At 45.8% G+C, this 21,722-nt stretch overlaps 1 protein-coding gene across 1 annotated transcript in view; it reads right to left on the bottom strand.

Annotated features, from left to right (window-relative positions):
• Positions 1–21,722, bottom strand: part of UBASH3B (ubiquitin associated and SH3 domain containing B) — a 139,262-nt gene that overhangs the window by 13,849 nt on the left and 103,691 nt on the right. The window contains exons 2-6 of the mRNA XM_003796798.3: positions 16,712–16,765; positions 15,813–15,999; positions 13,869–14,067; positions 10,179–10,348; positions 5,146–5,354 (exon numbers count right to left, since the gene is read on the bottom strand). Of these exons, the coding sequence (XP_003796846.1) occupies positions 5,146–5,354; positions 10,179–10,348; positions 13,869–14,067; positions 15,813–15,999; positions 16,712–16,765 (819 nt within the window). The remainder of the gene's footprint in view (positions 1–5,145; positions 5,355–10,178; positions 10,349–13,868; positions 14,068–15,812; positions 16,000–16,711; positions 16,766–21,722) is intronic.

Consider the following 21,722-nt stretch of genomic DNA (forward strand, 5'->3'; position numbering starts at 1 on the left):
AGCCTCAAACCCTGTCCCCACCTCAGTAACACCTCCAACAAGATGATTAAAGACAAAACAATTTCAGAGGAGACTGTTCTCACCAGATGTTTAGGGCTGTGAGCCAAGAACTTTCATTGCTGAGTGTAACTACAGAAGCCCAAAAGAGGTCTCACTGCAAGGAAGTCAGGCAAAACGTGCCAAGTTTAAATTATTGTGAATAGTGAGACCTCCAAAAAGCTTCATCTAATAAACATTGCCATTTACATATAGTTGTCAGGCAAATCCAACAAACATCTTGTTCTGAGTTACTGGAGAGAGGCAAGGGGGAGCGTTTAAGTTATAGACGTCTTGTTTCTTTGCAGCCTGGGTCCCACATGCCCCAGTTTGCCCAGCACAGTCCTGGTTTGTGTCTGTTTCCCCAGCAACTTGTTCAGTTCCGCCCCTGTTCTGGATCCTTCATGTTAAATACAGCATTATTATTATAACTTTCTTTTTTTTATTCAGTAAATATTTATCAAGTATCTATCACATCCAGCACAGTTGTAGTTGGTGAGGCTACAAGGAACAAGTCAGTTAACAGAGCTTATCTACAGAGATTGGAAAGCACTTTTGTATACATGCCTACTTTTGATTTTTACAATAACCTCACAGAGTAGATAGGGCAAGAATTGCTACCACCCTCGTGTGGTTAAGAAAATATGAGCTCTTAAAGAAAATATGATGACTTAAACAAAGAATCTTATTTTATTTATCTTTTTTTGGGGGGGGGTGTGGCAGAGTCTCATTCTGTCACCCTGGGTAGAGTGCCATGACATCACAGCTCACAGCAACTCTTGGCCTCAAGCGATCCTCTTGCCTCAGCCTCCTGAGTAGCTGGGACTACATGTGCCTGCCACGATGCCCTGCTAGTTTTTCTATTTTTGGTAGAGATCTTGTTCTTGCTCAGGCTGGTCTTGAATTCCTGAGCTCAGGCAATCCTCCCGCCTTGGCCTCCCAGAGTGCTAGGATTACAGTTGTGAACCACTACACCAGCCAAGAAATTTATTTTAAAAAGAACTTTTTATATTCAACAATATTATGGCTGTTAGTAGATTTTTTTCCAAAAATGATACAGTTTTAATATTTTAGCAGCCCTTTCACTCTCAGGAGTGGCCCTTTTGACTATAAATAAATGATAAGACTCATTCTACTTATAAACAGTGGTCTCAAAAATCTTATACTGGTACTTTGAAAAAGTAATTTTCAGCCCTTGTATATATCAGAATCACCAGGGGGCATTTAAAAAATACTCATGCCTGGCTTGCCGCCTGTAGCTGAAGTGGCTAGGGCACCAGCCACATATATCAGAGCTGGAGGGTTCAAATCCAACCTGGGCCTGCCAAACAATGACAACTACAACCAAAAAAATAGCTGGATGTTGTGGTGGGCACCTGTAGTCCCAGCTACTTGGGAGGCTGAGGCAAGAGAATTGCTTAAGCCCAGGAGTTGGAGGTTGCTGTGAGCTGTGACACCATAGCACTCTACCCAGGGTGAGAGCTTGAGGCTCTGCGTCAAAAAAAAAACAAAAAACAAAAAAAAAAAAACTCATGCCTGGGCCCTACTCCTCACAGACCATGATTCAGCAGGTCTGGATAGGGCCTAGGAACATACAGTTTAACAACGCTGCATCAGGACGTCTGGCGTAGAGCCAATGAAACCTGTTATGGTAAAATTTAAGTAACTGTAGCCCAAGGAAATCTGATGCCATTTACACAGTCTAATGGACAAGCTGTTCTCCTTTATTTTAAACTGAGACCTTCCCGAACATCACACAGTTAAAGAAAATTCAGTTTTACTGTCTGAGTCATCACAGCCCTGGGGACTAATGTGTCTGATGATCTGGAGTCGTGCTGACTTCTTGCTTGAGCGTGTCTCTTCATTTCTTTCTGTGAAGACACAGATAGGATCCCTCTCTCTCCCTCCTTGAGGTCACATGGCGAGGAGAAGGCCAGCCTCCTTCCCTTCTTACCCATCACTGCAAACAAAGGAGTGGCACACTCTGAGACAGCATGAGGCTGTCAGTCCCAGTAAGACAATAGTCAGATGGTTTATGCTGAGAACGGAGAGGGGAGGAAGCCGGGCTTGACACCTAGAACATTTTCCCAAGCACAGAAGGCCCCTCCTTGGGACCCACAAGGTCTGTGGTTAGCTCAGAGGAGCCAGGCAGCTCACTCTGTCTCAGAGGACACAATGGAGCTTCTTCACTGACAGATACTTAGGGATACTCAGAACCAGGCAAGACTCCAGTGCAGGCAGTAAGAAGGTGTCTCCCTAGGAAGGACTCAGAGAACTGAGGCAGGGAGGAAGCTCACTGACCCTCAGTCCCCGCTACATAGTGGGGTCAGTGGGGACCCAGCTGACCCATCAAGCCAGCTGGGTCGCCTGAGCTCCCCCTGCAGCTCTACCTACTCAGGTCTATCTCTGGGAAGGACTGGGCTGAGGTCTGTCATAGGGTGAAGGTGGACTCTACCTGCTTGACTTAATTCTGCCTCTGAGGTTAAATAGGAAAGTGCAAGCCCTCCTTAGGATCACTTTTGTGGGAAGAGACATTTGCTTTAATGAATACAAAAGCAAGGACTGGTAAGCAAGAGACAGGAAAAAAATTATCATAACATGAATGGCTACTGGACAGGCAGTGCTGTTATACACCTGACTGATCCATGGAAAGTGAGGCCTTATGAGGGAAGTGCAGTTATTAGCTTTACTTTCTAGATAAGCAAACAAGTGCAGAGGGGTGATACAGCTTGGCCAGGTGACACAGCTGCTAAGTAGGAAAGATCTGAATCAAAGACTACTGAAATCAGAACTTAATTTTTCTTTTTTTGAGACAGTATCCTGCTCTGGGGGCTGAAGTGCAGTAGCCTCATTATAGCTCACAGCAACCTCAAATTCCTGAGCTCAAGCTGGGACTATAGTCACCCACCACCATGCCTGGCTAACAAAACTTAAAGTCTTTTCTTTCTTTCTTTTTTTTTTTTTTTTGAGACAGAGGTTCACTTTGTCACCCTCGGAGAGTACCATGGTATCCTAGCTCACAGCAACCTCAAACTGTTAGGCTCTAGCAATTCTCTTGCCTCAGCCTTCCGAGTAGCTGGGACTACAGGTGTCCACTTTAATGCCTGGCTATTTTTAGAGATGGGGCCTTGCTCTAGCTCAGGCTCGTCTTGAACTCGTGAGCTCAGGTGATCCGCCTGCCTCGGGCTCCCAGAGTGCTGGGATTACACGTGTGAGCCACCTCGCTCAGCAAAAGGTAAAGTCTTTATCACGGTATCCTAATGCCTAAGGCTAGCATTTCCCTGCTCTCAGCAGGGCTGGCTCTGGAAGCTGATAGTTTAATTCCAGACATGATACCAAGGGAAATAACATCACTGGTAATTTCTCCAAAGGAAATGACACACAGGCTGCAGCCACTTAGGTTGGCCCATGCCTCAGTCTGAGCTCTGACTCAGGGCAGAGTGGGTTTGAATGACGTGACCTTAAACATGGCAGCAGGGCATCTCATCTACACTCTTCTCATACACGTAGCCCTACTTTTAAGAAAGAGATCTGGGCCGGGCACAGTGGCTCACACCTGTAATCCTAGCACTCTGGGAGGCCAAGGCAGGTGAAGTGCTTGAGTTCAGGAGTGGGAAACCAGGCTGAGCAAGAGTGAGTCCCTTCTCTATTAAAAAAAAGAAAAGTAGCTAGACGTTGTGGTGAGCGCTTGTAGTCCCAGCTACTTGGGAGCCCGAGGCAAGAGGATCTCATGAGCCCGAGAGTCTGAGGTTGCTGTGAGCTATGATGACATTATAGCACTCTACCTCAGGCAAACAGAGTGAGAATCTGTCTCCAAAATAAATAAATAAATAAATGATTGAGATCCGGGAGCTGTGCTTTATTAGGCAAATAATCTTTTAGTTCTTAGTTTATTTATGCATATTTTGCTTTACTTGTTTTTATAAAGATAAAATAGTGACTTTGGAAACCCAGCTTAGGCATTTTGATCTTCAGAAACATTTCTGAAAAGGCAAATGTTTGGGGAACATGAGGCAGCTTTGATGCTTTAATTTTGTGCCATCAGATGCTGGATGTTCACGAGCAGGCGGGAGGTGGGGAATGGAAGGGAGCAGAAGGGACTGCCGGTGGGGTTACTAAGGAAGAAAATAGTCTTCCCCTCAAACCTGTCTGTGGTTTGTCTGCTTGTTGCTCACCAGGGCAGGGGACCCTCTTCCTTTCTCCCTGCAGGCAAAACACTTGCTGAAATCACCCCTCTCCTCTTGTGTGGTGGCAGTAACGATGTCAGCCACCAGGCAGCTGGTGCCCAGGGATTCTGCCCCTCAGCCATGTTGCCACATGGTGCAAACAAGAGGGAGGAAAAACAAAGCAGCACCTGCACCCTGGCTGGATGCTTGAGTGTGGCAGGGAAGCGCTGGCTTGGAGCTGCTTGGATTGAGGGAGAGAAGGTGCCTTTCACTACCATTTTCTTATGGGGACAAAACTGGCCAGACGACACAGGCCATTCTGAACATGGGAACAGTAAGGGATGGGAGCAAAACAGTAATGAGGGTGGGTGGGAAGTTACTGCACTAGAGAAGGCTGGGGCAGCAACGTGCCCTTGTGGGCTCTGGCAGTTGCCCGCTCCCATTGGCACGGTCTCTGTTGTCAGGCGGACAGGTGCTGCCTCTAAGGACTTGCCCAGGTCACCTGGAGGGGCACTGGTGAGGGCTTCTGACCATCCACTATTGGTTTGGCCTGCAAAGTGGGAATCTGCTCAGCTGCTCAGGTCAGGGAGGCCAGACTACTCTGAGTAATGACCCAAAGCAGTGAAGACATAGCACTGGGTTGATACTACCCTTCAGCCAGAAGATATGGACCTTGAGCAGCCTCAGTGGAGTCTCCCATCAGGAAGTCAGGCAGAAGCTACATCACGTGGGGAAGGCAGGGGCAGGCAGAGCAGTCCGTTTTGCCTCTTCCCCATGCACTCACACCTCCTTTCTAGGAAGTCTGGAATTCTTAGAGCCATCTTCCCCCGGATTCCACTTCCTGTCATTGCTGTCTAGGATCAAATCCATTTCTGCCACCTCCTCAAATCCTCCCTTGGCAGTGCTGTTCAAAAGCAATGGGCAGATGTCTTGATGTGCTTACCCGTGAAATATCCAGGTACTGCACTCGTCGGCCTTGGTGATGTAGTTCTCCGGCAGGAGTCCAGAGCAGCCCGTGGTTAAGGACGTGCCGTAGATCCAGCCCTCGCTGGTGCTGGTCTGCTCCATTGGGGACATGAAGATGAAGTCCCCCGGGACCAGCTCCAGCTCGTCGTCATTCTGTGGGGTGTAGGGGTAGATCACCTGTAATGTCTGAAAAAGGAAGAGAGGAGGAGTAAGCCCCGCATTTGGCTGTTCTTCTGAGTCCCCGAGAAGGGGGACTGTGTGCTCAGCATCAATGCTGCACATCACCAGAGGGCACCACGCACAGGAGCCCCTGAGGTCCATGGGCTCTGAGTAGACCTGGATTCTGATGGGAGAGCTCTTCTCAGTCTCAGGGGTTGTGGGTGTGCACCCAGTGCTATGAATGGTTCTGGACTTTCCTTCAGGCACCGTGTCATTTCCCACTGGGACTCAGATATAGTATTTGGAAATTCACTGGAAAGACTGTGGGCTCTCTGGACGACTACGATGCCAGTGGACTTAGACCAAGAATTAAACCTTTTCAGATTTTTAACTTTGTTTGGCCTCAGTTTTCTCATCTGTAATAAAACACCTAGACTATAAATTTTAAATGAGACAATCTGAGCAAATACCTTAGGACAAAGCTGCGTATACAGAAGGGGCATAATTATTTCCACTGCCCCATCATGGCACCTGATCCCTGTGTGATGTCCTTCTGTCCACTTGCCCCTGACCCCTGCACACTGTGCTGGGGAAGCCTGTGAGCTAATCAGCTCACTGGTGTCCAGTCGACAACAAATGCTGGGAAGAGGAAATTTCCTTCTGGAAATCAGCAGAAGTGTGATCCTTCTCAGAGGATGAAATTGCTAAGGCACAGGACTTGTCTGTACTGCTGGATTTCTGACTTCCCTTTCACAAAGTAGGGCACCTTTCCCTAGTTCCGACTCCAACACCTTTCAGTTCTAGATCTTTCTGCTCCCCAGTTGCCTCCTCACTCCTCCTGTCCCTCTGCCTCATACACACTCAAACCACCTTTCCAAACAAGCCAAGAAAGTTTTCTGATGGATCATTAAAACAGCTTAAAGGGGAAAAAAAAGTTCACATGAAATCTCATAAATCTCAAAGCTGGGTGTGTGATGTCCCATGAAAAGGAACATTATTTTTCCTGGAACAAGGTGGAGAAAGACACTGAATTGTAGGGAACAACCCTGAACCTGCTTTCTTCAGATACTCAAGCAGAGCATGGTGTTGGCCCATCATGCCTTTGGCCCAGTGGTGCTTTTCTCTTGAGAAACTCAACACAACTTCAGAGAACTCTTGAAGGGAGGGCGCTATTCCAGCTCAGAATATTCCCGGGGAAATCAAGACACAAAAGGTTGGAGACATAGACATTATGTCTTAGGCAGAGAGTAGTTGGAAAATAAGTGGCTTTAATTTTTTTTTTTTTTTTTTTGAGACAGAGTCTCCTTTTGTGCCCTGGGTAGAGTGCCATGGCATCATAGGACTCTTGGGCTCAAGTGATTCCCTTGCCTCCACCTCCTGAGTAGCTGGGACTACAGAGCCTGCCACAACACCTGGCTAGTTTTTCTGTTTTTAGTACAGACCAGGTCTCACTCTTACTCAGGATGGTCTCAAACTCCTGAGCTCAGTTGATCCACCTGCCTCGGCCTCCCAGAGTGCTAGGATTGTAGGCGTGAGCCACTGTACCTGGCCTAGTGGCTTTGATTTATTGAATGAATAATGAAAGGATTAAGGTACTGTAGCACACTTAAAATTATAACTGGGAACCATGTCCCCACTTCTCATTTCTTTCTAAAAGCAGACAAAAAAAGTTAGCCTAAGTTTGAGAGGTAGACCCATGCCTAGCTTACATGACATTATTATGCCCATTCTTCGGTTTTATATTTGGTATCTACTTTCAAGAATTCTTTTTGTGCCAACCTCAGGTGTGTGTTTTCTCCCTTCCTCTGCTGGTTGTGAACTTAAAGTTTAAGGCATAAGGGCAGTCTCAGCCCTGTACGAACTGCATTGCCTTTAAAGCCCTTTGTGTTCTTAGGAATAATGATAGCTGCAGCAATTTTTTTGTTGCATCAGCTTTGTGCTGGGTTAGAGCCTTTTCGTATATTCTCTTGTGTAGTCCTCACAACAGTCTATCACAACATTATCATATTTTACAGACAAGAAAACTAAAGACTACCTGGAGAATTACACAAGTTGTCAAAGTGAATCTAACTTCTCCTAAAATCATGGAGCCAGAATTTGAAGCTGAGTGTGCTAGAGTCCAGAATTCATGCTTTTCTTTATACCTCTGTCCCCTTCCCCCAGATTTCTTTTGCTTGGTGCATGCAACTGGTGTGACCCAATGTAATCACTAATATGGAAGAATCAAAGTGAAGTACAAGTAGGCATCTGTAAGTCCAGATCAAGTGAGAATCTGTTTTTTTTTTTTTTTTTTTTTTTTTTTGAGACAAGGCCTCACTTTGTCGCTCTCAGTAGAGTGCTGTGGTGTCACAGCAACCTCAAACTCTTAAGCTCAAGCAATTCTCAGCCTCCCCAAATAGCTGGGACTACAGGTACCTGCCACAATGCCCGGCTCATTTTTAGAGATTAGGTCTTGCTCTGGCTCAAGCTGGTCTCGAACCTGTGACCTCAGGCAGTCTACCTGCCTTGGCCTCCCAGAGTGCTAGGATTACAGGTGTGAGCCACCATGCCTGGCCTTCAAGCGAGACTCTAAATAGCAGAAGTTGAGACCTGGGAGTTTTCCCTCGAATCACTGTGCCTTGCTGAGTGTCCTTGCCTAAAACCGCTTTCCTTCTCTGGACGTCTGTTCCCTCATTGGAACAATCACTGAAAACTGCTTCCTGGGGACACAGTGAAGAAAGCAGGCAAGAAGAGGTTTATATATGCAGAGGGGCTCAGGTTAGGACCAAAAGACCTCAGGGGGAGAGGTCTAGGCCAAGGGGGCCAAGGGGGCCAAGGAGAGTTTTATCAGAAGGAGCAGTAATAAATGAGCTTTTGCAAATAAGAGATAAAAGAGGCCAAGTTATTTTTAGAAAATAATTCATGTGGGCGCTTGCTGCCTCTTTCCTTCCATGCCAATTGAGCAGAATGTGGGTCAGGCAGAAAAGCAATTACCCTTTGAGTTAACTGGAGGGCACTGTTGATTAGAGGATATTCCTTGTAAAATTCCATCGCCACCTTCCTTCTCTTAGAAAGGTGACTTCTCAGAGGCCATCTGTATGCAACCCCTGCCTTTCTTTTTTTCTCTGCCATCAGAAGGAGTTTAACCAGCCACACCTACTTAGTTATCTTTAGGGCTCATCCTAAGTGATTCCAGGAGATGTCAGAATTCTTAAGGAAGGCCCAGATGACTTAATGCATATTTAGAGAAACCTGCACCAAATGATGCAAAAGGAGGACAGGACAGTCCCATCAGCAGAGTTAGACGAAGCTGCACGCATGTCCTTGACACTCACAGGGTGCAGTGCTTAGTCCTGAACTTTGATTTACCGGTTACTGGCCCTTCTTCACATTTCGAAGATAATGGTGAGGTTGCCTGGTCTTAACCCCGAGGTTCTATTTTTCATGTCTAAAAAAAGCCTAAAAGAGATGCTAAGAAGCTATGTAAACTAACAAAACATCAGTTCTTTCTCTGTTTAAAAAAACAAATGTAAATAATTGCTTAATAAGTATAGTTAAATCTGAAGACAATTTTTTTAATCAAATTGTGTTTTTTTGTTTTTTATTTTTTTGTTAATTTATTTTGAGACTGAGTCTCACTTTGTCACCCTAGCTAGAGTGCCGTGGTGTTATAGCTCACAGTAACCTCAAACTCTTGTGCTTGAGCAGTCCTCTTTCATCAGCCTCCCAAGTAGCTGAAACTACAGGTATGTACCACCATGTCCAGCTAGTTTATCTATTTTTAGTAGAGACAGGGTCTCACCCTTGCTTGGGCTGATCTTGAACTCCTGAGCCCAAGCTATCTAACTGCCTCGGTCTCGCAGAGGGCTAAGATTATAGGCATGAGCCACTGCGCTAGCTCAAATTGTGCGGTCTTTTTTTAGATGCATCGCCCAACATTATTTATCAAAATACCTGGGCTCTGGGCAGCGCCTATGGCTCACTGAGTAGGGTGCCAGCCCCATATACTGGAGGTGGTGGGTTCAAACCCAGCCCTGGCCAAAAACTGCAAAAAAATCCCCCCCAAAACCCTGGGCTCTGGCTTTAGCTCTGGTATCAAATTGCTATTTAACTTTGGATGAGCCCCTTGATTTCTTTGTGTCTCAGCTTTTCCTTCAGAACAATGACAGCAGTACAGCACAGTGCTCATCTAGAAAGCAATGTTGATGCCCTCAAAAGAAAGATGGTAGGAAAGATGGCAGTCTTTCTTCCTGAAATGGGGTCCGTTTATTTCACAGCCTTCCCACTGCAAAACATACTGACTCTCAGAATGGTTGGCCAGAGCTGCCTTTTCAAGTGTGTCCATCCTCTTTCCCCTCTGCTGGACTCAAAGCTCCTTGAGGATAGCACCACATTTTAAAATTCTAGTATGTTCCATGATACCTTACCTGAGTATCTACTCAGGAAATATCTGTTGATTATGTCTTTGTAGGTTTTTTTCCTTTTTTCTCTTTGTATTTATATGTCCTTTACCCCAGTTAAGGTCAGGATGATGTCTTCTACCAATACCATGAATTCATATAATATTTAAAAATTTTCCAACATATTTTCTATCTGTTCTCCCATTTCATTCTTTATCATCCCAGTAAGGTTGGCAGGGCAGATAAAATCATGGCAATGTTACCTAAATGGGCCACTTGGGGCTCAGAGAAGGATGCATGCTGAAAGCTTCCCCATATGTTGGGCAGAGCCGGGACAAAATCCTGGGCCAACCAATTCAGTTCCTTGTTCCATTTGTCTGTCTTGGTACCCATTTCCCTACAGCAGCAAGCTGCTGATTGTAATCACATCCCCACACCTGGTAGCATCCGGAAGTGCAGTGAGATATATTACCTCGTGGTTAGCAAATCGGATATCCCGAGAAAATATGGTCGCCACCCAGTCACACCCTAGTTTGACATCAATGTTCTGGGCGAGTTTCTCTAGGGTGGGTAGGTGGCTAGCTTGGAAGTGGTAAGCCAGCGTCACATGCAGCTGCTTCTTATGAGGTTCCACATGTACTTCTATACAAAAAAAGAAGAAAAAGGTCAGTTATTGGAAGGTGGTAATCATAGCGATGGCGGAGACTTAACGAAGAACACGAAAAGGAGCCCTCATCAGTTCTGCTTCCCACACAGCAAAGAAGTAGTGGCTAGACAAACGCCATTTCTCTCCTTCCCTGCAGCAGAATAAAGTGGCAGGGGGAAGAGATTCTGAATCAGCCTACTATTCAAGAGACAAAGAGCCGCCACGCATGTAGAGGGCTCTTCATAGGAGCTCTAGGTCTGCCCAGAGCATTCCTTTTGGTTGATTCCTCCTCATCCCCTCCAGTTGAATAGCACCAGCCCCACCATTCAGATGAGGAAACTGCAATCTAAAAGGACAAAATAATTTACGTAGAAATACAAAGTGTATTTTGTAATTGTTTGACTCTCAAGATTATATACTGCCTTCATTTTGCAATCAAGTCTCTTAGCTTCTGGGTGAGTGTAATGGAGAAATGAAAGAGGAAAGATGGATATTTGCAAAGTTGAAAGCAGGGTTTCTCAACAGCATTTTGGGTTGAATTATTATTTGTTGGGGAGGGTGGGAGCTCTCGTGTGTATTACAGGGTGTTTTGTGGCATTCTTGGCCTCTACTTACTAGATATCTGCCAGCAGCACCCTTCAAGTTATGAAAATGATTTCACATGTTGCCAAATGTCCCCAGGAAGCAAAATCACCCTTGGTTGACAAGCAGTGGTTAAAGTATATAGACTATTATACTGCAATACCCTGGGAAACAAAACAAAACAAAAAAAAGCTGCCTCAGGGAATGACTTTTATTTCTCTTTTGTACTTAACAATGAGGAGGAATTGTCATCTGCCCAGACTAGAACAATGAGAAGATGCAACTAGAAGAAATCTTGAAAAACTAAGGGGCTTGGGCAAGTCATAAAGCAGTTAGTGGCCAAGATAGGACTAGAAGTTGGACCTTTTGGTTTTAAGTCCTTTTTCTGTTATATTCCATTACATTTCTTTGGTGTAAGCTCCATGAGATGTTTGTCTCTTGTTCACACTGTATCCATACCACCACCCCCCACCCCCCATTCCCAGCATATTATGTAGGTTTGCAGTATTTCTTTTCTTTCTTTTTTTCTATTTATTTATTTATTTATTCTTGACAGAATCTCACTCTGTTCCCCAGGGTAGTATGCCATAGCCTCAGCCTAGGTCATAGCAACCTCAAACACTTCAATCCAAGTGATCCTCCTACCTCAGCCTCCTGAGTACCTGGGACTACAAATGCCTGCTTCAATGTCTGGCTAATTTTTCTATTTTTTGGTGGAAATGGGGTCTTGCTCTTACTCAGGCTGGTTTTGAATTCCTGAGCTTACGAGATCCTCCCGCCTCAGCCTCCTAGAGTGCTGAGATTAAAGGTGTGAGCCACTGGGCCTGGTCTTGTTAAATGAGGGAAGACACGTGGATGAATCTCCTTAAATCACCTAGAATGGAGGGAGACACTAAATCTACTTGATGAAGGTATCTGAATGCGCCAACATCTAGAATACCAAGGCCTAAATCCTAGGCCCAGGGGCAAAAATGTGATCACCTGGCTTCCATACTAGGTAATAAATACAGAGCTGGACCAGCTACGCTGGGTAGGGTCACTAGTTCTCCAGATCACCACCAGGGGGCCACACAAGGGCAGAGAAAGAAAGCTAGCCAAGTCTTAGTGGCAGCAGAATTTTGGCCAGGGACTGGTCCTACCTCTTTTCCTCGTGGAAAACTGGGGCCTCAACTTGTGACTCAGTAAGCACTCTCAAAATCTGCAGCAGTCTGGGCTGAGACCCACTGTCCTCATTTGCGGGGGATTTGGGTTTTGTGGTTACAGCATTGCTTTTGGTTCTTGTGAGGATTTAGTGGTTCTGACAATAACTACTGTGGAATGAAAAAAGCCATTTCCTTGAGACTGAGAGATAAGAACAGGAAGTAATTTGCCTCTCCGTTGTGCTATTTCATTGAAATATTAAGCTCCTGTGGAATGTCTGGCCCCACCTGAGAGTAGGCCTGGGGTGGGGAGAGGAGCCTGGGGGAGGGTAAGGAGGCCCCTCCCCAGGGCAGAAGGTGTCTCAGAGGCCCAGGGTTCCTTCTGAGAGTGGAGAGCTCACTGTGTTCCTGCAGATGCTGAGCCCTGATCACGCTCTTCCTGGGTCTGAAGCCCTATTTGTGACTTTTCTGGCAAACAGGAATGATGAGGAAAGAGCCTGCATTAGGGATGAAAACAGCAGCAGGAACAATGGCAGGTGAGGTGTAGGTCAAGGTCCAGGAGGCTAAGGAGCAAATTGTATGGCTTTGCTCAGGTCTTCCCCCTGTCTGCCTGCCATAAAATGTGCAGTGGGCAAACCCTGGGTCTCCTCCAGCTTAACGTTCGGCACTCAGTGTGCAATTCACCCCTCAGTGCCCCATCAGGGCAGCCTCCCTACCGTCGGCTGCTCACAGCCTCACAGTCCTGCCTGTACTCCAGCGCCCGAGCCCTGGAAGGCCCTGCGCCTGGTGTTTCCTGATCAACACCTTCCCATGCAAGTCTCTCCTCTGTGAGGATCAATCCAGTGCACCTGGGATGTGTTCCCTCTTCCCACAGCTACTGCGTGGGGCCTGAACTGGCTTCCCAACTGCGCCTCTGGTCAGGAGAAACCATTTGTTGTTCTCTTTTCTGCCACATTTCTCAGGGATAAACACCAAATTGGTGCCCTATAAGTACCCACTGACTGTGATTTCTTTCTGTAGGGAGCCACAGCCCCCCCCCCCCATGCTGGGTCGTCTGTTTGTCCTTCTGTATAAGGGTCTCATTGAGTTGTTTGTCCCTGTGGTCAGATGGGACGGCTTTACAAACTTCTCTCTCTTGCCCCTTCCTTGTGCCTCCTGCCTCAAGCACCCCTTTAAGCTAATTCCTCTGATGGGCAATCTCAGTTGGCTTGAACTAAGAGCTCTGTGAAAAGGACATCTTGAAGGAGTTACATTTTGGGACAGGACTTTTGAGGCTTCAGGAAGTCGAAGGGCATTGGCTTAGTGAACTTTATGATAATTTAATGTGAAGCAGTTCCACTCGTCTCTCTCCTATGCTTCCCTTTTGAGAAAAGCTTGGGATCCTCACGGAGTGAACAGTGAGACCCAGATAAACACCGCATGGGTGGGACTTGTAGGGGAAGCCAGGAAGGCTTCCTAATTCTGGACTGGGAGGAAGAGGTGGAGCTGCTGCACAGGAACATGCTCCAGTTCTGAGTGGACAGTCCCTTGTGCCCTGCAGTTTGGATGCACAGGGAGCGAGCTAACAAAGGGGTTGCGCCTCAGATAGTCTCTCCAGAGGTGGGCAGAACTGTAGTTGAATATTTTTACCAGGGAGCTAAGAGGTGAGTGCTGCAGTGTCCTTTGTCACATGCACCCATTCCTGCAGCCCCTCCACCTCTTGTCACCATCCTGCTCTTCTACAAACATTTCCCATCCATTTCCTTCCCAACACTTTTTGACTCACATGGCTGGTATGGCAGCTGTGTTCACTCACCAGTTTTGGATGCAGCCTCTGCAGCAAAGTCAGCAGCAAACTTCTTGAGGACCTCGGCACTGTCTTCCTTCACGAAGAGGCCGATGAAGTTGGAAGAGGTATAGAGCTCCAGGGGCAATGGGGCTGAGAACTTGCATTTCCAGCGGCTGACAGTGGTCTGCAGGGCCTCCCCCAGGGCATCCACCTTGCTGTCTTCACACTGGCAGGGAAAAAGCACAGGCTTCACTCAGAGCCCAGGAGACATGGGGGTTTGCTGCTACTCCACACTGGCGCCCTCTCCCCAGAGACTGGAGGCTGATAACACAATTACTGAGCTATCACTCCTGTCTGTGGGGAGAGAGACCTGCAGACTCCCAATTATCCAGACACAGACTATTCAGCTGGTAAATTAAATTGGGGAATGCAAGCCCTCTTCTTCCCTCATTTCCTTGCTCTTAAGTAGCCCCCATGAACACAGCCAAAATGCAGTAGGACCCGCCTAGTAGAAAGCAAAATGGGTAGGCCTGGGGAGATGGTGGTCAAATGACAGAAAACTTCAGCTGGAAGGAATCAGTTCAAGAGGACTATTGTACAACATGATGACTATGGTTCACAACAATGCATTGCATGCTAGAGAATTATTGGAAGAGTAGGTTTTAAGTGTTCTCGCCTCAAATAAATGATAAGTATGTGAGGCAATGCAAATGTAACTAACCCAGCTAGATTTAGCCATTCCCCAAGGCATATGTCTATTAAACGATCAAGTTTATAGGGTAGCCATAAAGTTTGTGTGCAATTTAAATAGTTTAAGAAATTTTAAATGTTAAATATATTCAATTGCACCCGATTTTATGGCCACCCTGTATATATAATATTTGTTTCTCAATTGAAAAAAATGTTCTCCTTGCTCATAAAAAAAATATTGACAAAGGAAGAATGTGACAAGATAGAATCCAGCCTCCCAGGGTGAGTTGTTTGTTTTGTAGCGTTTTGCATCATCTGTGCCTTTTCCAGTCCTCTTGGAGGATCACAAGTTGATGGTGCCTCCACCCTCAGGATAGTTGGGAGGAATGAGTCTCATGGAGCTGTGACATCATCCTCCTACCTTCCTGAGAGCATTGGAAGAAAGAATGAGTGTCTCTAAAACCCTGAAGGCTTCAGAGAAAGATCCTAGGATGACTAAGAGGAAATGATAATCACTTTAATTTCCAGAGTGAATGGTAAAAGGGAAGGTGTTAGGAACATATTTTTACCCAAGGGGGTGAGGCAGGGATAACATATATCTAGAGAAACTAAAGCAAAATGCTTTTTAAAGAATTGTCTTAAAATGCTACCATTCTGCTTTGTCTTGGATGTATGTGGATAAATCAACTCTTCTCCATTAAAGCAGATGAAGTATATTTATATTTACTATATAGCGAGGAGGATTTCATTTGGTCATTAAGCTTTCTGACAGCTAGGATTACAGACTAGCTAACTATGGCAGGTAAAATGTATTTTTGCTTCCTCTAGAGTTAGTGAAGAAAAAAAAAATGGATTATGTCCACAACACTAAAATACCTTTCTCTGTCTTTAGACCACACTTCTAGTTCCCTGATCTTAGTCTCTGTTCTTTCCCTGTCATTAGAGGGGAAAGGGATGAGAATGGATAAGGATGAAGCCAGATCAGTGACTCTGTTCTGGCTGCCAAACCAGTGTGCCACTTGCTGAGGGGCCCACAGGAGCATTTGGTCATCATGATGCTACATCAGACCTGGGGTGCCCCTGGGCCTCAGCGGATATATAGAGGAAAGACTTGGGGTGAGACCCTGGCCATGGACCAGACTGATCCCCTGAAGGTGCACCCAGCTCTAGGAGCCCACGGCTCTTTCTGCATCTTCCCAACTGACTCTGCTTTTACTCCAGGTCCCAAGGGGCTGGAGGGGCCCTGAGAGCCAGGCTTCCCTGGGTAGGGGTGCAGCTCACCATGAAGAACTGGCAGAGGGTGATGTGGGGGAAGATGTTGTGCGCCTTGTTCTTCCCACAAATCTGCTTCGACTGCTGCCAAAAGTCAGAAAGCTTCTGTGCTAAGGGGCCGGTGGGGCGGAGGTAGAGGACATACTCCCGGGGCAGGGGGTCGTCCAGAAAGGGGTCACCGACGTGGGAGAACAACCTGTGAGAGAGGAGGGAGTCAAGGAGGCCTCGAGTGAGAACGATGGGAGGGAAGGAAGAGCTGAGAGAGGCAGACCCGCCCGCCGTGAGCTTCGCACCCAGTGCTGAGCGGGGAAAGGTTTCCATTCGTACTCTAGAAACCTACTCCTTGACGCTCACACTTATCACTAATTCTCAGACGCATCAACTTCTGTTCTCCTGCTGGTCACACAACCTCCTCATCCCACAACTTCCTAAAAAAAAAGAAAGTCCTAAAACTGCTCTCCAGGAAGCATTCTCAGATGAACTCCAAACCCTTTCCCAACCCAGCTTGTCCTTGCTTAAACATGAGTAGCTCCCAAGGTAACGAAAGCCCTCAGGAAGGTTGCCTTGTGGGATCTGCTCAGCCATATTGAAAAACCTAAGTAGAACTTTTTTCTAAATGGATTTGCCCAGCACCCATGCCTGTGAAGTGAATCTGGAGGGGGCAGATATTGTGAGAGGGGCTCTATCTTGGATTTACTTTGAATTTTTCTAAATAGCGCCAAGGAGAAGCACACCCTGGGTCCAGGGCAGAGGAGGTCACTGACTTGACAAATGGGCTTGTCACCCTATCTTTTGGCTCATCTCCCCCTGGAAGGGTCCATTAGAGGCAGACTGCACAGCCCCACTCATCCACATATGCTCAGAGGTAATTATATGCTATTTTCTCAATTTATTTATTTCATACCAACCAGTCACATGCTTTCTGAACACTTCTTCCTCCTGTGGACGCCAAGGCTTTTTGTCTGGAAGAAAAAAAAAACACATTTCTATTGTTAGTATTTTTAGCCTCCTCTCAGCTTTCCTCACTGCAGCACAGAGTTGAGGGTGAGGGAGGCAACATCAAAGCCCGTATTCCACTCACTCCTCTGTGGTGTGGGGGAGACACCTGTAGCAGGTTTTCCCCCGGGGTCATATCAAGGCATATGGAAGTTAGGACTTGTAATTAATTTCCATGCGATTAGCATCAGATTTGCATGCAGCCTGACAGCCTCAGCAGTCTATTTTCGGCAGTTTCCACATTAGTGTTTTATTTTTGGTTCTCTAAAAGGTTGTCGTATCTTGGTTTTTTCTCTTTCCTCTTCACCCACTCATTCTTACTGACCCAGATCCCAGACAGAGCACATTGTTGCTGCAGCCCCTTGGCAGAATTGGTTAGAAGTGGCGCTGATGGTTATTAGGATGTAGGACTGAATGCCTACAGGGACAGTTGGTTTGGTGCAATTCATTGCCTCCCTCCACCCACTTCCAACCAACACCAGTAGCCCCAGGCTGGATCCATCATCTCCAACTCCTTTATAGGCACCTTTGGGGACAAGTGGCACCAGGCAAAAGAGAATGACCAGAGCAGTAAAACTGCATTCCTACTTCTGGAGAAACAACTCAATGCCCTACCAGTAGCCAGTGGATATCCACAGGATGGTTCCAGCAGCAGCCCTCTCTGCAGAAGTGTACAGGGAGAGCTCTTCTGAAATTACAGCCAGGTCTCCAGGAGCCAGACAGCACCGGGTTGGTGTCCAGCTTTGCTAGTCGTCAAACCATCCATCCTTTCACTTTTTCATGCATTCACGCTTATATTTATTTAGTAAAAACTGAATCTAGACTATTTTGTCAGCACTGTGCTAGTTAGGCTCTAGGAATACAGGAATAGGAATAAAGACACATATGGTCCCTGCCCAGAAGGAGTTTTCTGTCAAGTAAGCATGAAAATATTAACTATACGGATAAGCATTTAATTACATCAGTGTTAGTCTGCAATGGAGGGAAAGCACAGGGAACCGTGAGAACACACATAGGCAGGGAGGTCTCACCTAACCTCAGGGTAAGGGAAGGCTGCACTGAGGATGGGACATTTCATGGGAGACCTAAAGGATGTGGACACATCTGCCTGGGGGTGGCTGTAGAGGTGAAAGACACCTAGTACACCTCTGTATGGAGGGGTGTGAAGATTAAATGAGCTAGTGAACGTAAGGAGCCATGGTTGGTGCCTGACACCTTGTAGGTGATCAACAAGTTATCATTCTTGTCCCTTTACTAAATTGATTCAGAGTCCTTGGGAGGCACAAGAAATGGGAGAGAATCCGAGTTAAGCTGACAATCTTTTTGAGCATTCTTTTCCCAATTGGCTGCTGAGACCATCTCCTCCTTCCCTGTCCTGCTCCTCTATGGAGTAATTAGAACGATCAATGCTATAAGGACCTCAGGGTCAGCCTGGAAGGGACCTAGAAATCCTCTGTGTGCTCAACTTCTTCATTTTGCCCAAGAGAAAACTCAATGTGGAAAGAAGCAAAGAAACATGCTTAAAGCATCCTGGCTAAGGTGATGGCTGAGCCCAGGGCAGAAGCCAGGTACCAATCCAAGGCCACGCTCTATCCTCTGCTCTGCAGCAGAAAGCTAAGTTAAAGACCCTCTTTTTCCTCCATGAAAACATGAGCATGGATGTCAAATGATCAGGATAAAAAATGTGCACAGCTAACAAGAACAGCATTGTAAGAGACATCATCTTCTTCATTGGAAGATGAAGTTGTGGGAAAGCAAGACAGACCTCTTTGATTCCCTTGGAACAGGAGCTGGTACAGAACAGTCTAGAAGTACAAGTTCCTGTGCCCTGACAAGAAGCTTAGCTGCTACCACTGAACTTGCTCATAGTTTCCCAGACAATCGGAGGTCCCCTCCTCTTGCTTTCTTCCATACAGAAGTCCTGTACCCACAAAAGAACTTGCAAGTCATGATGTTTCAGAGGTTAGAATCTCTGAGGGAGTAAATTCACTAAAGGAACCCATTGTTTCAAAAACAATGGGGAAAAGGAAAACTCGTTTATGGTACCAGACAATGTGCTATTTATATAAAGGATCCGATTTCTCTCTCTCTTTTTTTCTATCCCCTTCCTTCAGTGAAAAATATCCTACTGAAATTTAATTTATTTCTTCTAAAGCACTAGGAGTATCCTCTGGAAATGAAAGATGTAATTAAGTTATGGTCTCATAATGCAAAAGACAAATTTTGGAAAGGGTTCAAAGAAAAAGAAATGAAAAAAGATAATTAAAGGTTTGGGTGATAAGACAATGACACAGGTTAAGGAGATTCAACTTCTTCATTTTGGTGAAGACTAGTTGAAGAGGTCCTCAATTCCGTGGAAGATTATTGAACCTGAAACACCTCAGCCAAAAGAAAACACATTTTGGCTATGGCATAAAGGGCTCAAGTTAGCTACCAGGAAAAACTATCTTCCAATATTGTACTTCAAAGTTTTGGGGTTTTTTTTGAAAGTTTCTAGGAACTGGTTAGTTATCTGAAGTAGGGGTATGCAATTTCCTTGGCAGGAGGCAGCAGGAGTCCAGTCACATTTCCCTCAGGGTCATGAGTCAGGGGGAGACCCTACTGTCCTTTCGCCCACTGCCAGGTTGGCACTGATTTAGGTTGAGTTTGTTTCCAGAACTTTGCCCACAGAATAGACTGAACATGGGTGCAGTAGAACAAGTCTCCCGCTCTCCACCCTGCTGAAGAAAGCCTGTTGCCATAGAGCACCACCTCCATGGTCCATCCAGTGGTGCCAGAGCCAAGGGCAAGTGGGAGTGTGTGGGGTGGGCCCTGAACCCCAAACTGAGGCTGAACATTTGCCACCCTCATAGCGACTCAGACCCTGAGCAGATAAAAGAGGAATATCCCTTTAAGCTGAAATGCCAGTGGCTCAACCATTGAATTATAGCAACAAATAATAGCAATTAATGATTTAAATGGAAGCTTCTTGGTTAGAATCAGTGGAACGTTTGAATTGTTGAAGTTCCATCATGTGTGAACATAAATTTGACTTCTGATCCTGGTCTCATCCTTCCCAGTTATGTCTATGGTTCATTTGCAGCAGAAGATGATAAAAAAAAAAAAAAAGTGGCAAACTCTCATGCCTACTAAAGATGGGGAAGAACAGCACCAATAAGATACACACAATGGCTAATCAAAAAATCAGGCCACAGCTGTGAGGAAATTAGCCAAAAGGGGAGGAAGAAGCAGAGCCCACAGATGGCCTCATTCCACACTGCTGTCTGGGGTTCCTCCCACGTGCAGAAATCTCCACTGATTTCTGGATTCCAGTCTGGTCTGGCCCCAGGGTCACAGAGATACCCTCATTTTCTTTGAAGGAGATTTGGAAAGGAAAAGTCCCTTTCCTGGTAGTTTGCCTGAGACAAAGCAGCATTTCTCTTTTCTTCCTTCCCCTCTTCCCTTCCTTCCCCTGTGTCCTATCCTCCTTCCCTCCCTCCCTCCCTCCCTTCTTCCCTTTCATTCTATTTTTTCTTCTCCTTCTATAAAACACTTACCAGGGCCGGGCGCAGTGGCTCACACCTGTAATCCCAGAACTCTGGGAGTCCAAAGCAGGTGGATTGCTTGAGCTCATGGGTTCGAGACCAGCCTGAGCAAGACCCCCATTTCTAAAGATACAGGTGTTGTGTTGGGCACCTATAATCCCAGCTACTTGGGAGGCTGACGCAAGAGGATCACTTGAGTCCAAGAGTTTGAGGTTGCTGTGAGCTATAACCCCATGGCACTCAACCCCATGGCACTCTAACTCAAGGCAACTAAGTGAGACTCTCTTTAAAAAAAAAAAAAAAAAAAAAACCAAATGAAAACCAAAAACAAAACCAAGAGTTTATGGAGTGTAGCTTTTTATTGGCACCTCTGGTTGCCTTTGCTGACTGAGGCCTGACTGAGCAGGTGCAGGGCTGTACCATTTCCAGGTCCAGTAGAGATTCTCATTCCCGCTTAGAACCACAGAGTTGAATTTGACTGGCATCCAGATTGATTTCCTCTGTGGCTACCCTGGCTCTCTAGGGTTTGACTGTGTCTCTGATCCACCTGTTACTTCATTTTCTCCCAGTTGGACACCACCTAGGCCCTGTATTATCACTGAGGAGGAAAGCATCATCCTTGCCCGTAGGGAGTTCATAGCCTTCAAGAAAGAAACAAAGTCACAAGCAGCTTCTTAGAATGCAGGTGCTAAGGGCCATGGTGGAGATGTGCACTGTGCCAAGGGAGTTAGAATAGAGGGTCTCACTCAGTAGGGGAGAATTTTCTAAGCCTGATGTTCTTAAATTGTACGCCAAGCTACTCCAGGTCAGTAAACCACAGCAAGCTAAAGAGGTGCCATAGGATATTTTAAATTTTAATAGAGAAACATAGCAATACTTATCATCTGCTGGATGCCACATAAGCTTCTAGCTCAAGGTAGTTATAGTCACAGTTATTAGATTGTGATGCACTTCTCTTAATGTTACATCTGTACGAAGCTGGAGTTTTGGCAACTGTTGTAGTAAAAACCAAATACCCAACAAAAATCAATGTGGAACAGAAAATGAGAGCCAGGTGTCCAGTGTGACTCTAAGGTTTGAGCAGATGGGCAGTGCCCAGGAGACACACACATGCTATGAGTAAGCAGCTGTGGTTATGAAAGAGTGAAACAAAAAAATTATTTTTCTTTAAATTTATGTGTATTTTTTTTTTCACATGGCTCCTAAGTTGTTAGGACATAAATACTTATTTAAGTGTTTGGATCTAACTATGAAATAAACAGAACTGTTAGGTATTTGTGTTGGCCAACAGGTTCTATATAGTAAAATTATTGAGAGGTGCTGTATTATGTAAATATTATCTAAAAATTATCTAAAGATGCTGTGAACTAAGAAAGTTTAGGGGCTCAAGCGGCTAAGG

Source organism: Otolemur garnettii, unplaced genomic scaffold (assembly GCF_000181295.1).
Source record: "Otolemur garnettii isolate 467f Iridium unplaced genomic scaffold, OtoGar3 scaffold00108, whole genome shotgun sequence".
NCBI classification, from domain to species: domain Eukaryota; kingdom Metazoa; phylum Chordata; class Mammalia; order Primates; family Galagidae; genus Otolemur; species Otolemur garnettii.